The sequence below is a fragment of the Eschscholzia californica genome, unplaced genomic scaffold (genome assembly GCF_041429995.1).
Source record: "Eschscholzia californica isolate CP2 unplaced genomic scaffold, dmEscCali1.0.p SCAF_4, whole genome shotgun sequence".
NCBI classification, from domain to species: Eukaryota; Viridiplantae; Streptophyta; class Magnoliopsida; order Ranunculales; family Papaveraceae; genus Eschscholzia; species Eschscholzia californica.
Window position 1 is genome coordinate 54,834,241 of NW_028238461.1, and position 17,613 is coordinate 54,851,853.

At 36.7% G+C, this 17,613-nt stretch overlaps 1 protein-coding gene and 1 long non-coding RNA gene across 4 annotated transcripts; one reads left to right on the forward strand and one right to left on the reverse strand.

The window, feature by feature from the left end:
- Nucleotides 1–87: 87 nt before the first annotated feature.
- On the reverse strand, nt 88–12,780 carry LOC147546364 (uncharacterized). Of its 3 annotated transcripts, none has more exons than XM_086632612.1 (14): nt 12,407–12,780; nt 8,873–9,410; nt 7,893–8,395; nt 7,620–7,793; nt 6,389–7,298; nt 6,095–6,309; nt 5,027–5,131; nt 3,982–4,872; nt 3,511–3,831; nt 3,057–3,362; nt 2,583–2,900; nt 1,851–2,441; nt 1,539–1,743; nt 88–1,044 (listed from the first exon to the last, which is right to left on the reverse strand). In XM_086632612.1, the coding sequence occupies exons 2-14, from the start codon at nt 9,408–9,410 to the stop codon at nt 374–376; spliced, it is 5,748 nt and encodes a 1,915-aa protein (XP_086488738.1). In that variant the 5' UTR covers nt 12,407–12,780; the 3' UTR covers nt 88–373. The 3 variants fall into 3 exon arrangements, with proteins under 3 accessions (XP_086488738.1, XP_086488739.1, XP_086488740.1); XM_086632613.1 differs by having other exon boundaries at nt 10,477–12,777; XM_086632614.1 differs by having other exon boundaries at nt 8,873–9,401; nt 12,407–12,655.
- A 3,614-nt stretch (nt 12,781–16,394) lies between these two features.
- Nucleotides 16,395–17,613, forward strand: LOC147546365 (uncharacterized). Its single transcript, XR_015223103.1, has 3 exons — nt 16,395–16,538; nt 16,622–16,680; nt 17,372–17,613. It is a non-coding gene; the product is annotated as an uncharacterized LOC147546365 (long non-coding RNA).

Below are 17,613 nucleotides of genomic sequence, written 5' to 3' on the forward strand. Positions count from 1 at the left end.
GGACCAAAAATGATATAAAACCAGAAACAAATGATATGACATGAAATTTTTGGACATATGAAATCCCAGTAATACCACGAGTTGAAATTTACTCTATAAAACCACATTTAAATGTCGGACTTTTAAATTCAATACACTTATAACATCAAAAAAACTAAATCAAACGTGTTCCTCTTGAGTCTCATATATCGATCAAAATGAAGACTATCAGATACAATTTTTAGACTCAGACAGAAGAGGGGATATCAAAGATATAACTAAATACACCATAATTCATTAATATTCACAAAAGGGGATTCTTTTTCTTTTTTTTCAATTCCCTCTAGCTGACAAAATTCACTACACCTATTACTTACAGATCTCTGAGTTTGAATCAATCGTCATCAGACAAGCAAACAATATTTGCTGATGGGAGTTGTGGTGGTGCAACTTGTTTGGACGATCTAGTATCTAAATTTCTAGGTTCAAAAAGGTCAGATGGGTCAATACTTGGTATAGGAGATAATATCTGATTGGGTGAATTAGTGCCTCCATGGCCATTGTCGAAATCCCTCATCACCATCTCAAAGATCTGACCGGCATTACCAGAAGCACCACCACTAACTGGTTGATTCATTCTGTTATGCAAGGGGAGGCTAACTAGGTGGCCGGTAAGGAGTGGACCAGCCGAACTGACCGCATAAGTATTACTGAGAGGTGGTTGACTGAGCGTTGTTGCAGTGGTTAGCGGTGGTGGATAACTGAGTGGCGGTGGTGGTGGTACTGAAGTGGAAGGCCTCAAGGTTTGAAGGTGCGGGGCTGCTGCCCGGAGCTGAGTGCTTCCTGCTTGATAGTTTCCAGTGGTTGAACTACTGGAAACAAAGTGAGGTCTGACCACAGCATTGTTGCTCGAGAAAAGAGCAGATGTATGAGTGACCACATGAACTGGTCGAGAGACTGCTGCGGCTGTTGATGGTGGAGCCGATGCTATAAGCGATGGTCTCTGCGTACTTGGTTGAGAAGATGAAGGGAGGACCTGACGTTGCACGGGTCCTGAACGTGTGCCTGGAAAAAGAAGAAATAAGGGTTTAAAATTTCCTCATTCAGATGAAATGTTGCTAACATCATTACGAGTACATTAATCTATCTAACAATTCTACATTTGATTATATGAGATAAGGGTGGTCTTATGTGCTGACCACAAAAGTTGCAGATAACTTAGAAGAGTAAAGTAAATGTCATGTGTTGAATTTCTTTTAGAACTTCTAAGTGTCTCCTTTACGAATACAATTTGGTTTCAACAATATCTTTGCAAATCCACTTTTTTCCTTTCAGAGACGGACAATGAAGGACAATATAATCTGAGTTGCCCAACTATTTTTCAATTATAATTGAACAAGGGGAAATTAAATGTAACTCGCACAATATTGCTTTTATTGATAAAATTGATCGAATAGTTCACCACAATCAATTTTGTTGCACACATAAGCGGATGAGTTCTTAGCTTATAACCGAGTTAAAATTGAGGACGGGTTATCACGTCAAGAGGCGTAATATACCTTGTTGCGCTCCAGCAGCCCTAGAATCACTGCATTTGAACCTGAACACCTCAGCTAGCATCCTATTCATAAACACTCTATTGAAACTTGCTTCCAATGCCTTCCTTTTTTGCGCCAAAGAAGAATCCGCCTCCTTATGTAACCTGTTGTATTTCTGCCGGATTTCTTCAATCTCTTTCTCCATATCAGAAGTCAATCGCACTTTCTACACATGAATAACAAGAAACATAAAAGTCATCAATAAGCAAATAACTGCAACCTAAAACCCAGCATGCAAAAATATCACCTAGAAAAGGTAAATCAAACACCAACCATATCCTCGTGGAACTTCATCACTTGGTCTTCCTCTTTGCGTATTCTTGCCAGTTCATTCGAAAGAGGATCAGCTTGTACCAGATGCTGAGGCTGAGGCTGAGGCTGAGGCTGAGGCTGAGGCTGAGGCTGAGGCATCCTATAAGCCATATGAGCAGTTTGTGGAAGGCGGTTACCAGAATCTGGAACAGGGCCCGTACTTCTGGGTCTGACAGGGACAGAAGAAGCCAAGTTATTTACTACTGAAGCTTGAGGCTGACCTTCGGCTTGTTGAATTTGAGATTGTTCGCATGTGTTTCTCTCCCCTATATCATTCCCAACAACACGTTGAACCATTGCTACTGCATCAGTAGGTGCCAGAACTGGGAGTTCTGTTGTAAGTTCAGCCTGATGGAAAGAAGAGTCGCTCGGCTGACCATCGTATTCAGACAGTGCAACAGGTTGTGAAGGCAAATTAGTTAAAACCTCGCCTTCTTCCCCAACCCGGGATTGTTCTAGACACTGAAACTGCTCTTCATTGTTCCTACCACCATGTTCAGCAGTTACAGGTTCAGGCACTAGTTGGTCACTGGATTTAAGAGCAGCAGGTACCTGAGAACCACATTGAATTAGTAAGAATATACAATTCTATTTATGGCCCTCCACTGATGCTGCTTTAGCCTTCTGATGGTGATCAACATAAAAAATCTTAGGCAGTGTAAATATCAGAAGTGGAAGGCTGAGTCAGCTTACCTCTAAAGCATTTTCAACAGTTATTGGAACATCAGCAACTGCCATTTCATTTGAATGTTCCGAACGTCCAGATATAGGAATAGCATTCTCTGAAGCATCAGGGAGACTAAATTGCACACTGCTATCCATGTCCTCTATTCTGAACCCGGATTCTGACAGTGCGACAGGTTGTGAAGGAAAATTTGTTAAGACCTCGCCTTCTTCCCCAACCGGGGAATTTTCTGGACACTGAAACTGTTCTTCGTTATTCACGGCACCATGTTCAGCACTTACAGGTTCAGCCAGTAGTTGATCACTGGATTTAAGAGCAGCAGGTACCTGAGAACCACATTACATTAGTAAGAATATACAGTTCTATTTATTGGCCTCCAATGATGTTGCTTTAGCCTTCTCATGGTGATCAACATAAAAAAATCTTGGGAAGTGTAAATATCAGAAGTGGAAGGCTGGAAGCGAAGGGCGAAGGCAGCTTACCTCTAAAGCATTTTCAACAGTTATTGGAACATCTTCATTTGGATGTTCCGAACATCTAGATACAGGAATAGCGTTCTCTGAAGCATCAGGGGGACTAAATTGCACACTGCTATCCATGTCCTCTATTCTGAACCCGGATTCTGACAGTGCGACAGGTTGTGAAGGCAAATTTGTTAAGACCTCGCCTTCTTCCCCAACCGGGGATTTTTCTGGACACTGAAACCGTTCTTCGTTATTCACGGCACCATGTTCAGCACTTACAGCTTCCGCCTGTAGTTGATCACTGGATTTAAGAACAGCAGGTACCTGGGAAACACATTGAATTAGTAAGAATATAGAGTTCTATTTATTCCCCTCCAACGATGTTGCTTTAACCTTCCCATGGTGATCAACATAAAAAATCTTAGGAAGTGTAAATAATAGAAGTGGAAGGCTGGAAGCCAAGACAGCTTACCTCTAAGGTGTTTTCAACAGTTATTGGAACATCAGCAACTGCCATTTCATTTGGATGTTCTGAAAAACGTCTGGATACAGGAATAGCATTCTCTGAAGCATCAGGGAGACTAAATTGCACACTGGGATCCATGTCCTCTATCCTGAACCCGGATTCTGACAGTGCAACAGGTTGCGAAGACAAATTTGTTGAGACCTCGCCTTCTTCCCCAACCGGGGATTTTTCTGGACACTGAAACTGTTCTTCGTTATTCATGCCACCATGTTCAGCACTTACAGCTTCCGACCGTAGCTGATCACTAGATTTAAGAACAGCAGGTACCTGAGAACCACATTAAATTAGTAAGAATATAGAGTTCTATTTATTCCCCTCCAAAGATGCTGCTTTTTAGCCTTCCCACGGCAATCAACATAAAAAATCTTTGGAAGTGTAAATAATAGAAGTGGGAGGCTAGAAGCCAAGGCAGCTTACCTCTATAGCGTTTTCAACAGTTATTGGAAGATCAGCAACTGCCATTTCGTTTGGATGTTCTGAAAAACATCTAGATATAGGAATAGCATTCTCTGAAGCATCAGGGAGACTAAATTGCATAATGGGATCCATGTCCTCTATCCTAAACCCGGATTCAGTCAGAGGGAGCATTGAAAATGAAGCCACCGATCTTCCAGATTTTGCTTCTTGCAACCAATGACATTTCATACGTTTCTCTTCATTTCTTGCTGCCTGCTGCATAGATTCAAGTTTCTCCTGCTCCCTATCCATACGTTTATCAAGTTCTTCCACCTTCGTACTGAATTCCTGATCTATCTTCCTCAGTTTTTCTAACCGAACTGAAATTTGACTATGAATGAAGCGAATAAAAGCTGCCTCCAAATGGTGCTTTTTTTCTAGCTCTGCCTTCGATTGCTTCAGAATTTTGTCCTTCTGTACTTGGAAGTTTTGAAATTCCTCCATCTGCTTAGCATGGATATTTTTCATCCTCACAGAGTAGATTCTATTTACCACACCAATGCTTTTGGAGATTTCATCAATTAGTGGTTCATTACACTTTTCCAAGACGTGTCCCTGCAGTTTAGAGGTTTTTCTAATCTCTCCTTCCAATTGTTGCTGATCAGAGACTGGTGATTGAAGCTTCCCGCGCAAACAGTGATTCCTCTCATCTGGAGATCTAGCAGTTTCTTGTAAACAATCCTCCGCGATCTTTTCTGCTTGAGGAGTCACGAATTTCTTTAGCATCCGCAACTTCGAGTAGACAGAATCAGCTTCTTCATCCGTGCATTCAAAATTCAAATGCTGACGTGCAAGTCCAAGTGTTTCTTTACGATTCATCTTATGTTTCATCGCAGAAGCTGCAATCCAGCACTGCACATTAAACAATTAATTAATATGCAAACATCCATCAGTTAAATTAATTTTGTCTTCGTAATGAAACTATCAGATCCTCATAATAAATTAGGGAGTTCTTTCCAACAAGACATGATGGACCTGCAACTGAATAGATAAGTAAGATTCTAACCAAAGATATCTGAAGAGCCTGTAATATTGTCACGGGTTCCTTGTTGATGTGGTGATTAGTCATGACGTACTCAAGAGACCTTCCAACTTCATCCTTAACATCCTCCTGCATTTACAAAAAACATACAGATTCAAAAGACATGTACCTGTTTATCAAGGTTTAGGGCAAACATGAATCAAGTATTAATGTACATCAGAAACTTGACTCCATTGTCTAAGAATTTTTCTGTATTTGCTTTTCCATGAACACAATGCAACCACACTTTTAGAGACACAATCTTAATTCATTCAAACACTTTTTTTGTTTTTCATTTGTTAAAATGTCCCTTCACAATTTTCTTTTGAAAAGATAGAAATTATGCTAAAGGCACCGGCGGAATGGTTACACGAATGGGTACAAGAAGTAACAATTGGACAAGAAAAGCATCCCAAGTGGACAAGACAGGAAAGTCAAACCACTATGATACTGGGTTTTCAGTAAAAACAAATACAAGCACCTCATGCAATACCTATAGGGAAACTCGTATGTTCCTTTATTGTTACTTCATTGAAGTTGTAGCCATTTCTCCAAATAAACTGTATTAAATAATTAAGAACATACAAGTTTATCTGTAAGGCATTGGCAGATAAAAAAAATTATCTTCCAAACAGAGTATCAGTTCTCTAGGTACCATCGTTCAGAAAAAATGGCGAACATCAATCACAAGATGTTGTATAACTAAAAGTTTGTTCCCTAAATATCTCAAGAGAATATTCCACATATGTAACTCCAGAAGGGTAATATAGCTTATAGAGGTGTATGTTCGTCAGGTGTACTTCGTATGAGAATATCAACAGCCAAGGAACTTTATGCATCAGCATGCTGCTGCTCTATTCTATTTTCTGCACATTTTTATTCAACCTTACCAGGCTTAACAAAATTAACAATTTTTATAGCATAGTTGAACAACAATATGCTGCATTATAAAATTCAACTTCAGATTGGAAGAGGTGCATATTGTAACTCAATTATCAAAAGCTGAAACAAGCTAACAAATATAAAGAATAATTGGTTTCATCAGATACATACAGAAAGTTGTAGGGTTTCACAAAGTTCTGATATCTTTGGCTTCAGGAACATGTGAAGGTTCTTTTGAGAATCGCGTAAAATTCTTCTTTCATCAGATTCAACTATGCTAGCTTCATTTACATCAGAGATGTTACTAGAACTAGGATGACATGCTGTATCCATCTTAGCTGTTGACTCGGGTAGAGATCCATTACAGGCAGGAGTTGGAAGTGCTCCTGCAGGTATAGAGGTTACCTTCAGTTCTCCAAAACTAAACAATTTAACAAAGAAATACGATAAAACATCCCTACCTACCTTCCTTGTTCCCACCGATTAATTTTCTTTTATCTTCTAGAAGATTTTTCCTACGTATGGGATCTTGGGCTTTCTTTTGCTTCTTCGTAACATCATTGTCAACTTCCATCTCCTCTGATGACTTATCGAAGTATTGAACCCTTTTCCGCGGCCTAGGGGATGGAGTAGACAAATATCTCCATTTTGGAGGCCTCCTATCCAGTAATTTTGTCCAAAAAACATGAGATGGGTCCTCATCACTCAACTGCATTTCTAGCTCGCCCGGTAAAGAAATATCTTCAGAATACTTCATCTGTTTTACTGCTGTTAGAATTGTGCAATCGTTTGTTGTACTGCTTCCCAAGGCCAGAGGTAGCTGAGCTAGTAACTCCTGCACTACATTAAATAGTGACTCCTCGGAAGAAATAATTGAATTCGAGGACGGGGAAGAATCGTGGAACTCGTCCAACTTTTTAAGCAGATAAGAAGCACCCCATTTGAGCAGCAAGTGACAATTACTGTGGTTCATGTTCTTTTCAAAGTGATCAAGAAGCTTCTCTTGCTTAGCAAAAATTAGGACTTTCTCTTCCACGGTACAAGATGAATACAGACGGAAAAGCTTTATATGATCAAACTGTGACTCAATACTGATCTTGTGCAAAGCTTTTAAATCATTCAATGGATTCCAGTCGCTATCATATAGAATCACAATGTCAACTGACGAAAGTTTAATGCTAGGGCTGCACGCCCGAGTCCCCATCAAAAAAACAAATCTACCTTTCTCCTTATCATTAAACATGTCCAGAGCAGCTTGCCTTTTTGACGTAGACAACCCACAATCAACACGTTCATAGGAATCTTGACCAAATCTTTGACGCAGAAAGTCATCCAAAAAGTCCCCCATAGTGTTTCGAAGAGGGCCAACAATAGACTGTCCAATAAAAAGAGCATTTATGTGAGACTAAAAAATCCATTGAAGTACCTAAATGGTTTCACATAGTCATACTAGGGGGTATACAGTCTAGAGATACAATAACAGTCCTCAGTTCATACTTCATACAAGCTGTTACCCAAGAATTCATTAGATATTAAACCAGTTAGCCTTCTACTTTTCCCATTATAAGTATAAAAACGGACATTATGCAAAGAAATATCTAAACAAGCCATAAATAGAGTTTGCGAAAAGCATTTAGTAGCTTGAAATAACCAAACTTCTTAGCGCAAAGCGAGATCAATCAACATGAGTTTGTACCTGGAAAAGGATTAGCACTCTTAACCCTCGCTTTTTTATCTCTGAAAGGCTTTTGTCAAGAACCTTTAGCTTGCCACTTGCATCTACTTCAGCATCTAAATACTCAGTCGGTGCAAGACCTTCTGTTAGCAACTGTCGTAAATCAGGATCCACAAGATAGGGGTGATCACAACACTGCAAAGAAAGACATCAAGATCAAATGAACATTTTAAGTTAAAAAAATAAAATATACATACATGGCCAGTAACTTACAATAACAAAAGACAGTCTCACCTTTCTCACTGAAATAAGAATATCCCGGAGGGCCTCAACAGTGTCAGTCTTTGAACTTGAACGTAGTAATCTTGAGTTAGAAAGTAGGACGGAACAATAGTGCTCGAGCTGCACATTGGAAAGACTGACAGGAACCCAGTACTCCATAAGTTTGGATTTGCTCAACTTACGATCTAAAGTAACAGATGGTGCAATTGAAGGTGATCCTGTTAACTCTGGTTTCTGCAAGTCTTTTGTTGAGCAATCCAGCTGCATCTTATTAGATTCTTCACTTGATTCTTTAGCCATCGATACCTGTCCTTGAGATGACTGCAGTGGCGAATCATCCCCGTGCTTAGACTCATCCCCGTGTTTAGACTCATCCCCGTGCTTAGACACCACTAAAATATCTTTGTTCTTGATTGCAAGATCCTCTTCAACACAATCTTTATGGTCGCCGTTAACATGGGCTACTTCTATTTCCATCGGATGTCCTGAAGTACTCTCAGTATCTTCACTGTCCCCTTGAGACAAATAATCATACAGTTTCAGATTCTCATTAATATCCAAACAAACTGAAAGGAGAAGTATAAGATTGTGGGCTTAAACTCCCTATTGAACATCGAATTAGCTTTGGGTATTTATTGAATATGCGCTAACTGCACAATGATGAACACAGTTAAATGGATATGCAAAACTTTCGCTATTGAACATTAAACTACAAAGTTATGTAAGATTGTAGGCCTAAACTCCCTTCTGTGTTCTTTTTTCTTTTCAAAGTGTAGTTTACCTAGTTATTCACATCAAATGTCATCAAATACCCTAAAGGATGAACTCTCTTCTGTGTTCTTTTACCTTTTTAGGTCTAAACTCCTGTGTTTTTTCTCAGAATGTATTTTACCTAGTTATTCACATCAAATGTCATCAGATGCCCTAAAGATGGAAAAAATAATAATACAACGTGGCTTAGATTTCAATGAAGCTATAAGATATTATCATACCTGACTCCTTAACCTTCCTTTTGTGGGGATACAACGCTGCCCTGTAACTACGAGCATCCAGTCTCTTGAATTTCTTAATTTTAGGGGCCGGTTTCAGACTCTTATTTTTATTTACTGCTTCATCTTTGGAATTTAGTTTCAGTTGTTTCTCATTCTTCTCGCTCTGCTCCTTTTCCTTTTTAGTATCCGGAAAACTTGAACCCTTCTCAGACTTATTCGACCCTGACAAACTCAAGGAACGCTGACCCTCTTCTCTATCAGACCTTCTCAAAGGACTTGGCATCTTTCGTTTTTCACCTCGCTCAGATTTTTTCTTACTCGGAGGAGTATGTGTTGTATGCTTCTCAATTCCTTCAGACGCTTTTGTACTTGAAGACCCCGATATCCTCTGTTTCTCTCTTGTCGATCTTCGTAGACCAGATGTCTCAGAAGTCGAGGAGCCAGAAGTTACACCTTCGCCAGCAACTTGATTCCTCTTCGAGTTGTTGCTATCATCATCATTCGTAAGTTTGCGGCCAGAGCGGGTAACCTTTGTCATCTTAAAATCAGAATTTAAATTTAATCTTCAAAAACAAAAAAAGGAAAAGGGGCAACCAAGAATATGAATTAAAGAAAGGTTAAAATACTAAATAAAACGTGATAGTCCCTGAGCAATGTAATAAGGAACTCAAATTGATTAACACAATGGAAACCTTTTGAAATTTATTGACAAAATGAAAATTCATTGCAGGATAACACCATAGAATTTTTTTTTTTTTTTTTTTTGAAAATTCATTGCAGGATAACACCATGAAAATTCATTGCAGGATAACACCATAGAATTGAGCAATGGATTGTGTGACTAACTACATACTTTCAATTTCTTAGTTGCCAAGGGCGGAGCCAGGATTTGAAACTATACAAGACTAACCTACAATTTTCTATAAACCAAATTTCTTCTCACGCTAAATATATATATGGTTTTTTCCCCTTCGCTTGGGTACTTGAGGATCTTCGGATATTTTAGCCTAAAGTTAAATCAACATCAAAGCAAAACAAATTTATATGAATTCCTACTCTCTAATGTTACAAAAAAATCAACATTCAAAACTAGGTACCCACAACGAACAAAATTTGAGTTTTTTGGTTCTCCCTAATTTCGAGCATCTACCAATATCTTCAAGCATCTTTGTCTAGGTTTGAGATTAGTTAATCAATATTTAAATCTTATACCCGACAAATTCTACCCAAACTAATGAATGGGGCGAAGGCCTACCTTAATTACCTGGACAATACCTAATACTTAAGAGGAATGCTACCATTAATTATTAAGTATCAACTCAAAATGGTTGAAATTGGGGGCAGACAATAAAAACTATTGGAATGAACCCTAAATCTAAATGACAATTGCCAAAATTTAAGAACTAGGGAATTCTCTAGTGCTAGGGGATTTTGCTTTGTCCAATTCCTTTCCCATCATTCAGGAAATCAAATCCGTTTTTATTTTATTTTGCTCCATGAGATAAAAATGCTTAAATAAGCAAGTATAAGAACAAAGTGTACACAATTATTAGGGCAAAATGTAATTTATAGACATAATAAGGCTAAAAAGAAACATTACTTACCTTAGTTACCTAGACAGTAGATAACCACCCTGAATCCCTTGATTAATTGATTACTTGATTTTGTTTATGATGAACCCTAGGTTTCACTTCGAATTTTCAATTTATATAGGCATTAGAAGGAGATGATGGTGTTAGGGAAACTAAGAAGGAGAAACTGATGAAGACTCTCGATTAGAATCACAGTTCAATTTCTCTTTCTCTCTCTCGGATTCATTTCGGTTTGTAAGTTTTGAACTTAGGAGTCACGACTCTTTCAATCTTTCTCTCTCTAGTTCTTCCTTATTCAAATTTCAACTGAGATAAGTAAAAGAAAAGAAAAAGTCCCCTGGCTGCTTGTTCTGAACTAACCCCACACCTTCGAAAAATTAACAGAACTACCCCTGGCTGCAGACAGGGGTGGTCTGCTCATACCTCCGCCCTTGGTTGAAGCGTGTGATAAGTCAGATACATTTAACTTAGCCCCATCAAACTAGTAACTTAGTGAAAAAATAAGGAACTAGGAAATCTGGAATTTAGTGAAGGAGAGAGGTTTGAAATCACTTCTAAACAACAGAAACAACTCAATCGTTTATGAAGTCCAACCACGATAAGACAGATTCCGAATGAGTTATAACCAGATCAACAAGGACATTCGAGCAAAAGATAAAACAATCAGTACATATGATTGAACACCCTATTATCATGAAGAAAAAACGAAAGGATACCACTACAGCAAACAGATTATTACTTGCTTCCTTAGAATCAGAAGGGTAAGTAATACTCCAAACACCGTCGGAGTCCTGATTTCTTGAGTTGAAACCACATAAAAGACTTTGACAACCCTTTGCTAGGAAATAACTTTACTATTCCTTAATTTCAGAAAGATGTAGAATGACTTACAAACTAGAGAGCTTCCCTACTTATAGCAGTCCAGATACAACCCTTCCACTTCTCTAGACAGCAAGTAGACAACTCTCACATTACCTAGACACTTCATTAATATTTAGAATTTAATATTCTTTGACTATACTGACTTGACTGCTCCAGACCCTAGAGAATTTCTACCATATTCTAGAATCATTTGCATCAACCACTGACTAAGGTAGACATTGGGCATGGGTATACTGGTAGATACCTAAACCCCTTTTTAGATCTTGACCTTGGAATTTCCTTTCTCCTTACTCAATCCAACACACTACTACTCCGTAGAGGTCCTACTAGGAGACCCTTCCAAAAATTAATAGTTCACCCAAACTAACTTTTTTATTTATTTCCAAACTCTCTCAATTGAAATTCTGAAATGGTAGAAGGTGAAAAACAATTCAATTGGGTAATGGGGATATTGGCTTCTGAGATTATCCATTTGTATCCAACACTCTGATTTCCTAAGTCTAATAGAACATACACAAGCAATAAGAAGGTGTCTCGTAATGCTGATTCTGATGTTTTTTAAGGTCTTCAACAAATTGGAAGAGAGTTCAGGTGTTGAATAACTAAAATGAACTTTACTTAATGTCGTCCTCTATCCTTATAACACCAGACTCTAAAATGAGAAATCCACAAAAAATCATGGAACAATAAGCTTATTATAATAGTAAGATGACAACACTAAAAAAAGAGTTAAACGAGACATGCATGCATATCGTCATACCAAAACCTAACAAAACTAAATAATCACAGAAACATTGCTACAAACACGAGAAAATCACTAACTCCGCAATTTCTCGAAAAAAAAAACCCTAGTTTCTTCCAACACAATAAAAAAATGAAAAAACTACAGCCAAACAATCCATATACAATTTCCGTACATCAAAGGTGATGAAATCGTACTAACATAAAATCAAATAAAGAGAAGCATCTGGTACAAAATGAAACCCTAATCAAGCTTAAACACAAAATAAATGAGAAATACAGGAGTAGATGATTGAAGAAAACAAATCGGAAATTGTACCTGAAAACTAGTGAATCAGGGAGAAAGTAGATATAATTACTTGACATTAATGTTGAATTTAGAAGTGAGATTTCAGCAAAATCACACTGATAGAGTGAGATATGAAGAACTGACGATTTTTCTTAATCCCTAATTTTACTGGTTATCGGACCGAGAATGGTTAAATCGTGAAAAGGTAGAAATGGGAAAAATTCCTGAGGAGGGTGACCATATATGGCAAAAAGTTTGGGTATTCTCATTAATCGCTTACTACATATTTTCTTCTTGTGGGAGAAAATTTTTCGTAGTACGGAAACGCCCTCGGTATTTTAGTAATATGACGAAATTATCCTCAAATTCCTTCCCGGGAAAGATAAATGGCTACATCAGTTGTTTTTTTTTTGTGAAAGTGAAGAGTATATATGACATTTTTTTTTGAGTTATTTCCTATTTGGCCCCCTACTTTGTGACCAGCTTCCTTTATAGTCCCCTGTTTTTCGTAAATTCAAAATTAGCCCCTTTTTGTTAACACCGTCAGTTAAGTTTAATGATTAAATTTTTTGTTTCCATAATTGCTCTTGTTATCAAATTGATTTTGTAAATGCAAAATTGGCCCCCTTTTAAATATGGATTGACGAGGGTGTAACCCGTGCCCGTGGGGTACGGACAGGTCTTTCTAATGCATTAAAGAGTTAAATACACAATTTCAAACATTTACACGGATAAGCATAAGCTAAACATTCAAAATCAATTGAAGTAAACAAACACAAACAAATAGTCATAATCAATACGTTAATCCCCTTCTTCCTGCAGGGTATATTGAACCCTCTTGGCACAACCATGCATATATTCATCCCCTTCGTATGCCTATTGAGCTTGAGCTTGGGGCGAAAGGATCATCTATTCCTTGTTCATATCATGCATTATTGTTACCTTCCATTCGTCCAACCATGTCTGTCATTTGAGTTACCGCTACCAAGAACACAATCTCCAGTGAATTGCACTGCTCCAGAGTCGAAGAGTCAAGAAACTCTACACTGAAATGCATGTACAACTTTCCCCCTAAGAAGGCTCTCTAGTATATTGACATTCCTCATCATTTATCGCCTTGAACACCTTTTAACTTCAACAACCTTGAACAAAAAGTAAGAAAAGTTACCGAATAAGATATCGAACAACTACGTGCATAAACAACTCATCTTGATGAAGACGAAATAATCAGAAAACATAATGAACACTTCTTTACAGACATCCATTATTATTAGATAAATAAGATATAAAAGAATGATATAATGAACTTAAGAAGTTGCTCTAGAAACTCAAACTCAAGAGACAAAATTAAATTGTATAAAGAAGCGTATTGCCGAAATCCAAAAAATTGATAGTGATTTACCGGCTAATCAGTTAAGTTTTGTTCTCACAGATATCTATCTACCTTCTTCGAACCCAGAAATCATAATAATATAAGTCTCACTCAATTACATTGATTTATCCCAAGTTTGACTAAACCCAAAAATCCAAAATGATAGTAAGTCTGGTTGTTCTTAAACTTCAACCTGCAAAAAAGACCAACAAAAAGATGGATTAGAATTGTAAATTTGGGTTGATACACTGAATCAAAGATAACCAATTTTGGGTTTAATCTAGACCATACAAAAAATAATAACCATACATAATTAAAAAAAAATAAGAAGAAAAATGACATATATGGTGTCGCTATGATGCGACGAAAGTAGCTACTCTACAAAGGCTTAATGTCACTGAAATTAAGATTGGTATATAGAGAAGTTATTTTTAAAATTTTGTCGAGTAAAAAAACAAACTTGTGAAAAGTAAAAAATACACAAAGAAAGGGATTAATACATGTTTTACAGAAAATTATGTTTCTTCTCTTGAGATAGTAAGGATAAAAAAGATACGAAAAATATAATATCCACCAGACATTTATTGTTACTTGGCATATTTCTTCCTTTCTTGCGCAAAACCTCCACCAACTATGCGCTCGACTGTCTCAATAAAGTAACTTAATTCTTTGTCTTCCATAACATATTTACTAAGAAATTAAAGAAAATTGCAGTCTATAAAGAAAATTGTTTGCTAAATGCAGAAAACATTTGTCAAGTTGGTTTTGCATTATTTCAGATAGCCTTACGAAACTCGAAGAACAAATGGTACACAATCTGTATAAATAAATGACATGATTTTCTGTAAGAGGTCTCACCATCAATCATCAACCTATTTGACGTAAAAAAAACATATTGAAACTGCATAAAAAGTTCTATAGACATAAAAACAAACAGAAACTATATATTGGTAATAGGTTAGTTTAAATCTAATGGAGTTCCATAAAGATAACCTAAAACAAAAGTAACATATTTAAACTAATTCTGCCTAAATCACCATTAACATCAACAATTATATCAACTAAACACAGGCTTAATGTTGATAATAGGTTAGTACCAAACTAATCTCTATTAATCACTAAGAAGCATGTGAAATTGTTTGGGTGATGAATAAGATAGAAGCCTAAATGGTCTTGACATTCAATTTAGTTCATTTCTCAGTCTAACTTGAAGTACATGGCAACACACGATTAGGACTGAACATCCCATGAATCTAGAAAACCCTAATTACAATACCGGAGAAGGTAAATGAGTAGCAAAATCTTTTGAAGACCCAGTTCTGATTAACAACCATAACTTAGTTACTTTTTTTAATATAAACCTTCCTCCGAAGGGAATCCATTCTTCATCACTATAGTAATAAAGAAAGAAGATGAAAACAGCCCCATATGTGATCATGGGGAATAAAACTTATGGTCTCTATGTAGCTCCGTCCATAGTTGTGATCATGGTGTAGCAGATGAATATTTTAGTTTTCTCATAAACTAGTAATACAATTTATAAACACATGAACAATAAGACAATTTCAGCAAAAAAAAAAAGAAGGAAAAGTAAGACTTACTTTAGTTGTGAGAGAGTAAGTCATTGTGCTTAACTTCCAAGAAGTTGTGTATCCAAATTTCTTTTGAGTTGTTCCCGTATTAGAAATTCAAACAAACAAACATACTGAGGGAGAGAGAGAGTAAGTTATTGTGGTTAATAATTCCTACAAAATGAAAAAAAGAAGGAAGAATATCAAATGAAAACATAAAATGATTAATGTCTATGGAAATATAAGAAAGAATGGCATAGAAAGTGCACAAAAATACCTCATTTTAAGAACAATGAATAGTTGAAAGGATTAAAATATGAGCTGAAAATAAACAATTATAGAAGATAAAGTAGTTTGGGAATACCTAATCTTCAGATTCCAGGATCCCATGATTTTGTTGAGCTATTATATGAAGAAAAAAAATTAGCAAGAAATTGTTTAGGTTAAGTGGAAGTTGAAAAGTAAGAAATTCCTAAGAAAAGTAAGAAAATTAAAGAAATCAGTATGTAACCTAGGGGTCTGGAATTAAAGAACTCTCAAATTCAAAAAGCAATTCCTCTTACTCTAGATTTTATACTACTGATATTTGTAAACAAACAAGAAGGTCCAATGGACAATTAACCCTAATGAACCAAATTTCTGATCACGACATAAACTTTTACCTTTATTTGTGTACAAGTTTTGATCAAACCTATGAGGGTAGATTTTTTTTCTAGAGATATATATATATAGAGAGAGAGAGATTACCCTAGCGACATCAAGGGGGTTAACAAAAACAGCTGAAAGTACGGCAGCACCAGCAGCAGAAAAGGATCGTTCAATTAAACCTAAATTAATTTCAGAATGATTGTTGGATTGTTGAGTTAGAGGAGGAGGAGGAGAATTATGTAACATCCCATGTTTTAAAAGGTTGGTTTAGGGACTATTTGACATTTAGGTTAAGTCGAAAGAGGGACCAAATCAGCAAAGAGGACAATTTAGGGGGTATTTTGCAATCGGGACAAAAACAGGGACCTAACTGTAAATCCGTGGGAATGGATAAGAGAAGAAAAATCAGACCTTTTATCCCTCTTTTGCTCGACAGAAATTGAGGGTTAGGGTTTGGGTGAAAGAAAATTTGATTTCTATGGAGATTTCAAGTTGATTTCAAGGGGAAATCTGATTTTTTGTTGAATTCAACTTCAATGAGTTGATTCAAGCTAGGGTTTGTGGAATTTTGGTAAGTAAGATCCTATTTCTCTCTCTAGACAGAATTTTAGCTTTGTTTGATTTTAATGGAGTCTTGTTGCTTCGAATTTGTAGAAGTTTGTGAAGGATTAATCAAGGGAAAGCTATCCTAACTAGAATTCAATCGAATCAAGGTAAGAAATCAACCAATTCAATGATTTAATGTCAAAATTCTTAATTCTAGGGTTTAAGGTTTATGGAATTTGGGGATTTTGATGATTCATGTTGTTTTAGGGTTTATCTAGTTGAGAATTATACAATTTTGATATAAAAGAAACTTTAGAGAGATTATGTGATATAGGTTATCGATCGAACGACAACTCGTGGGACTGAATTAAACCTACTGTCCGAGCCAATCTGGGATTGATATGTTGCTCGTACGTACTTTCATAAAACACGAAAGTCGTAGCTTAGGTTGTTAGCTTTCCGAAAAGGTATGGTACAAGTCATTTCGATATCGGACGAAAGAATTATGACTGTTTTACCGAACAATGCACAGTTAGGAAAAAATTCTGCTTTGTTGTTCGTATTTTTGCAAACTTCAAAGGCGATTCACTTGGATTTTGGGGAATACATCTAATGACTAAATGTTAAGGTTATAAGTCAGCTCAAACAGTGATTGATCGACCCCGATTGGGCATGGTTATGAAGTTAGAAGATGAATCGATATTCGGTTATAGTTGAAGTCTTCGTGAGTTAGCGGTTTTGCTATCGTTTTAAAGATTTCATCGTTTTCTTTTAATTATTGTTTTTGTCGTATGAAGGTTCTTCGTTTAGAACCTAATGTTTCTATCCGATTTTTTTGGTTATTCTTCCTTATTCCAGAGTATGCGAATGAGGAGGAATTTGGTCGTCTGGTAGGCGGGAGGTCTTTGGTGATGCAAGGACGGATGTAGGGGTTCTGAATCCTTTATCCAACATGGTTTTATAGATAATGAAATGTGCTAGGTTCTACAGTTATATATGTGCCATTATAACTAGAGTTTAGGTAGCATGAAACTCGATTTATGTGATGAACTGAAATATGCTTGAAATGCTTTGATGCGATATGAGAAATGCTTTCGAAC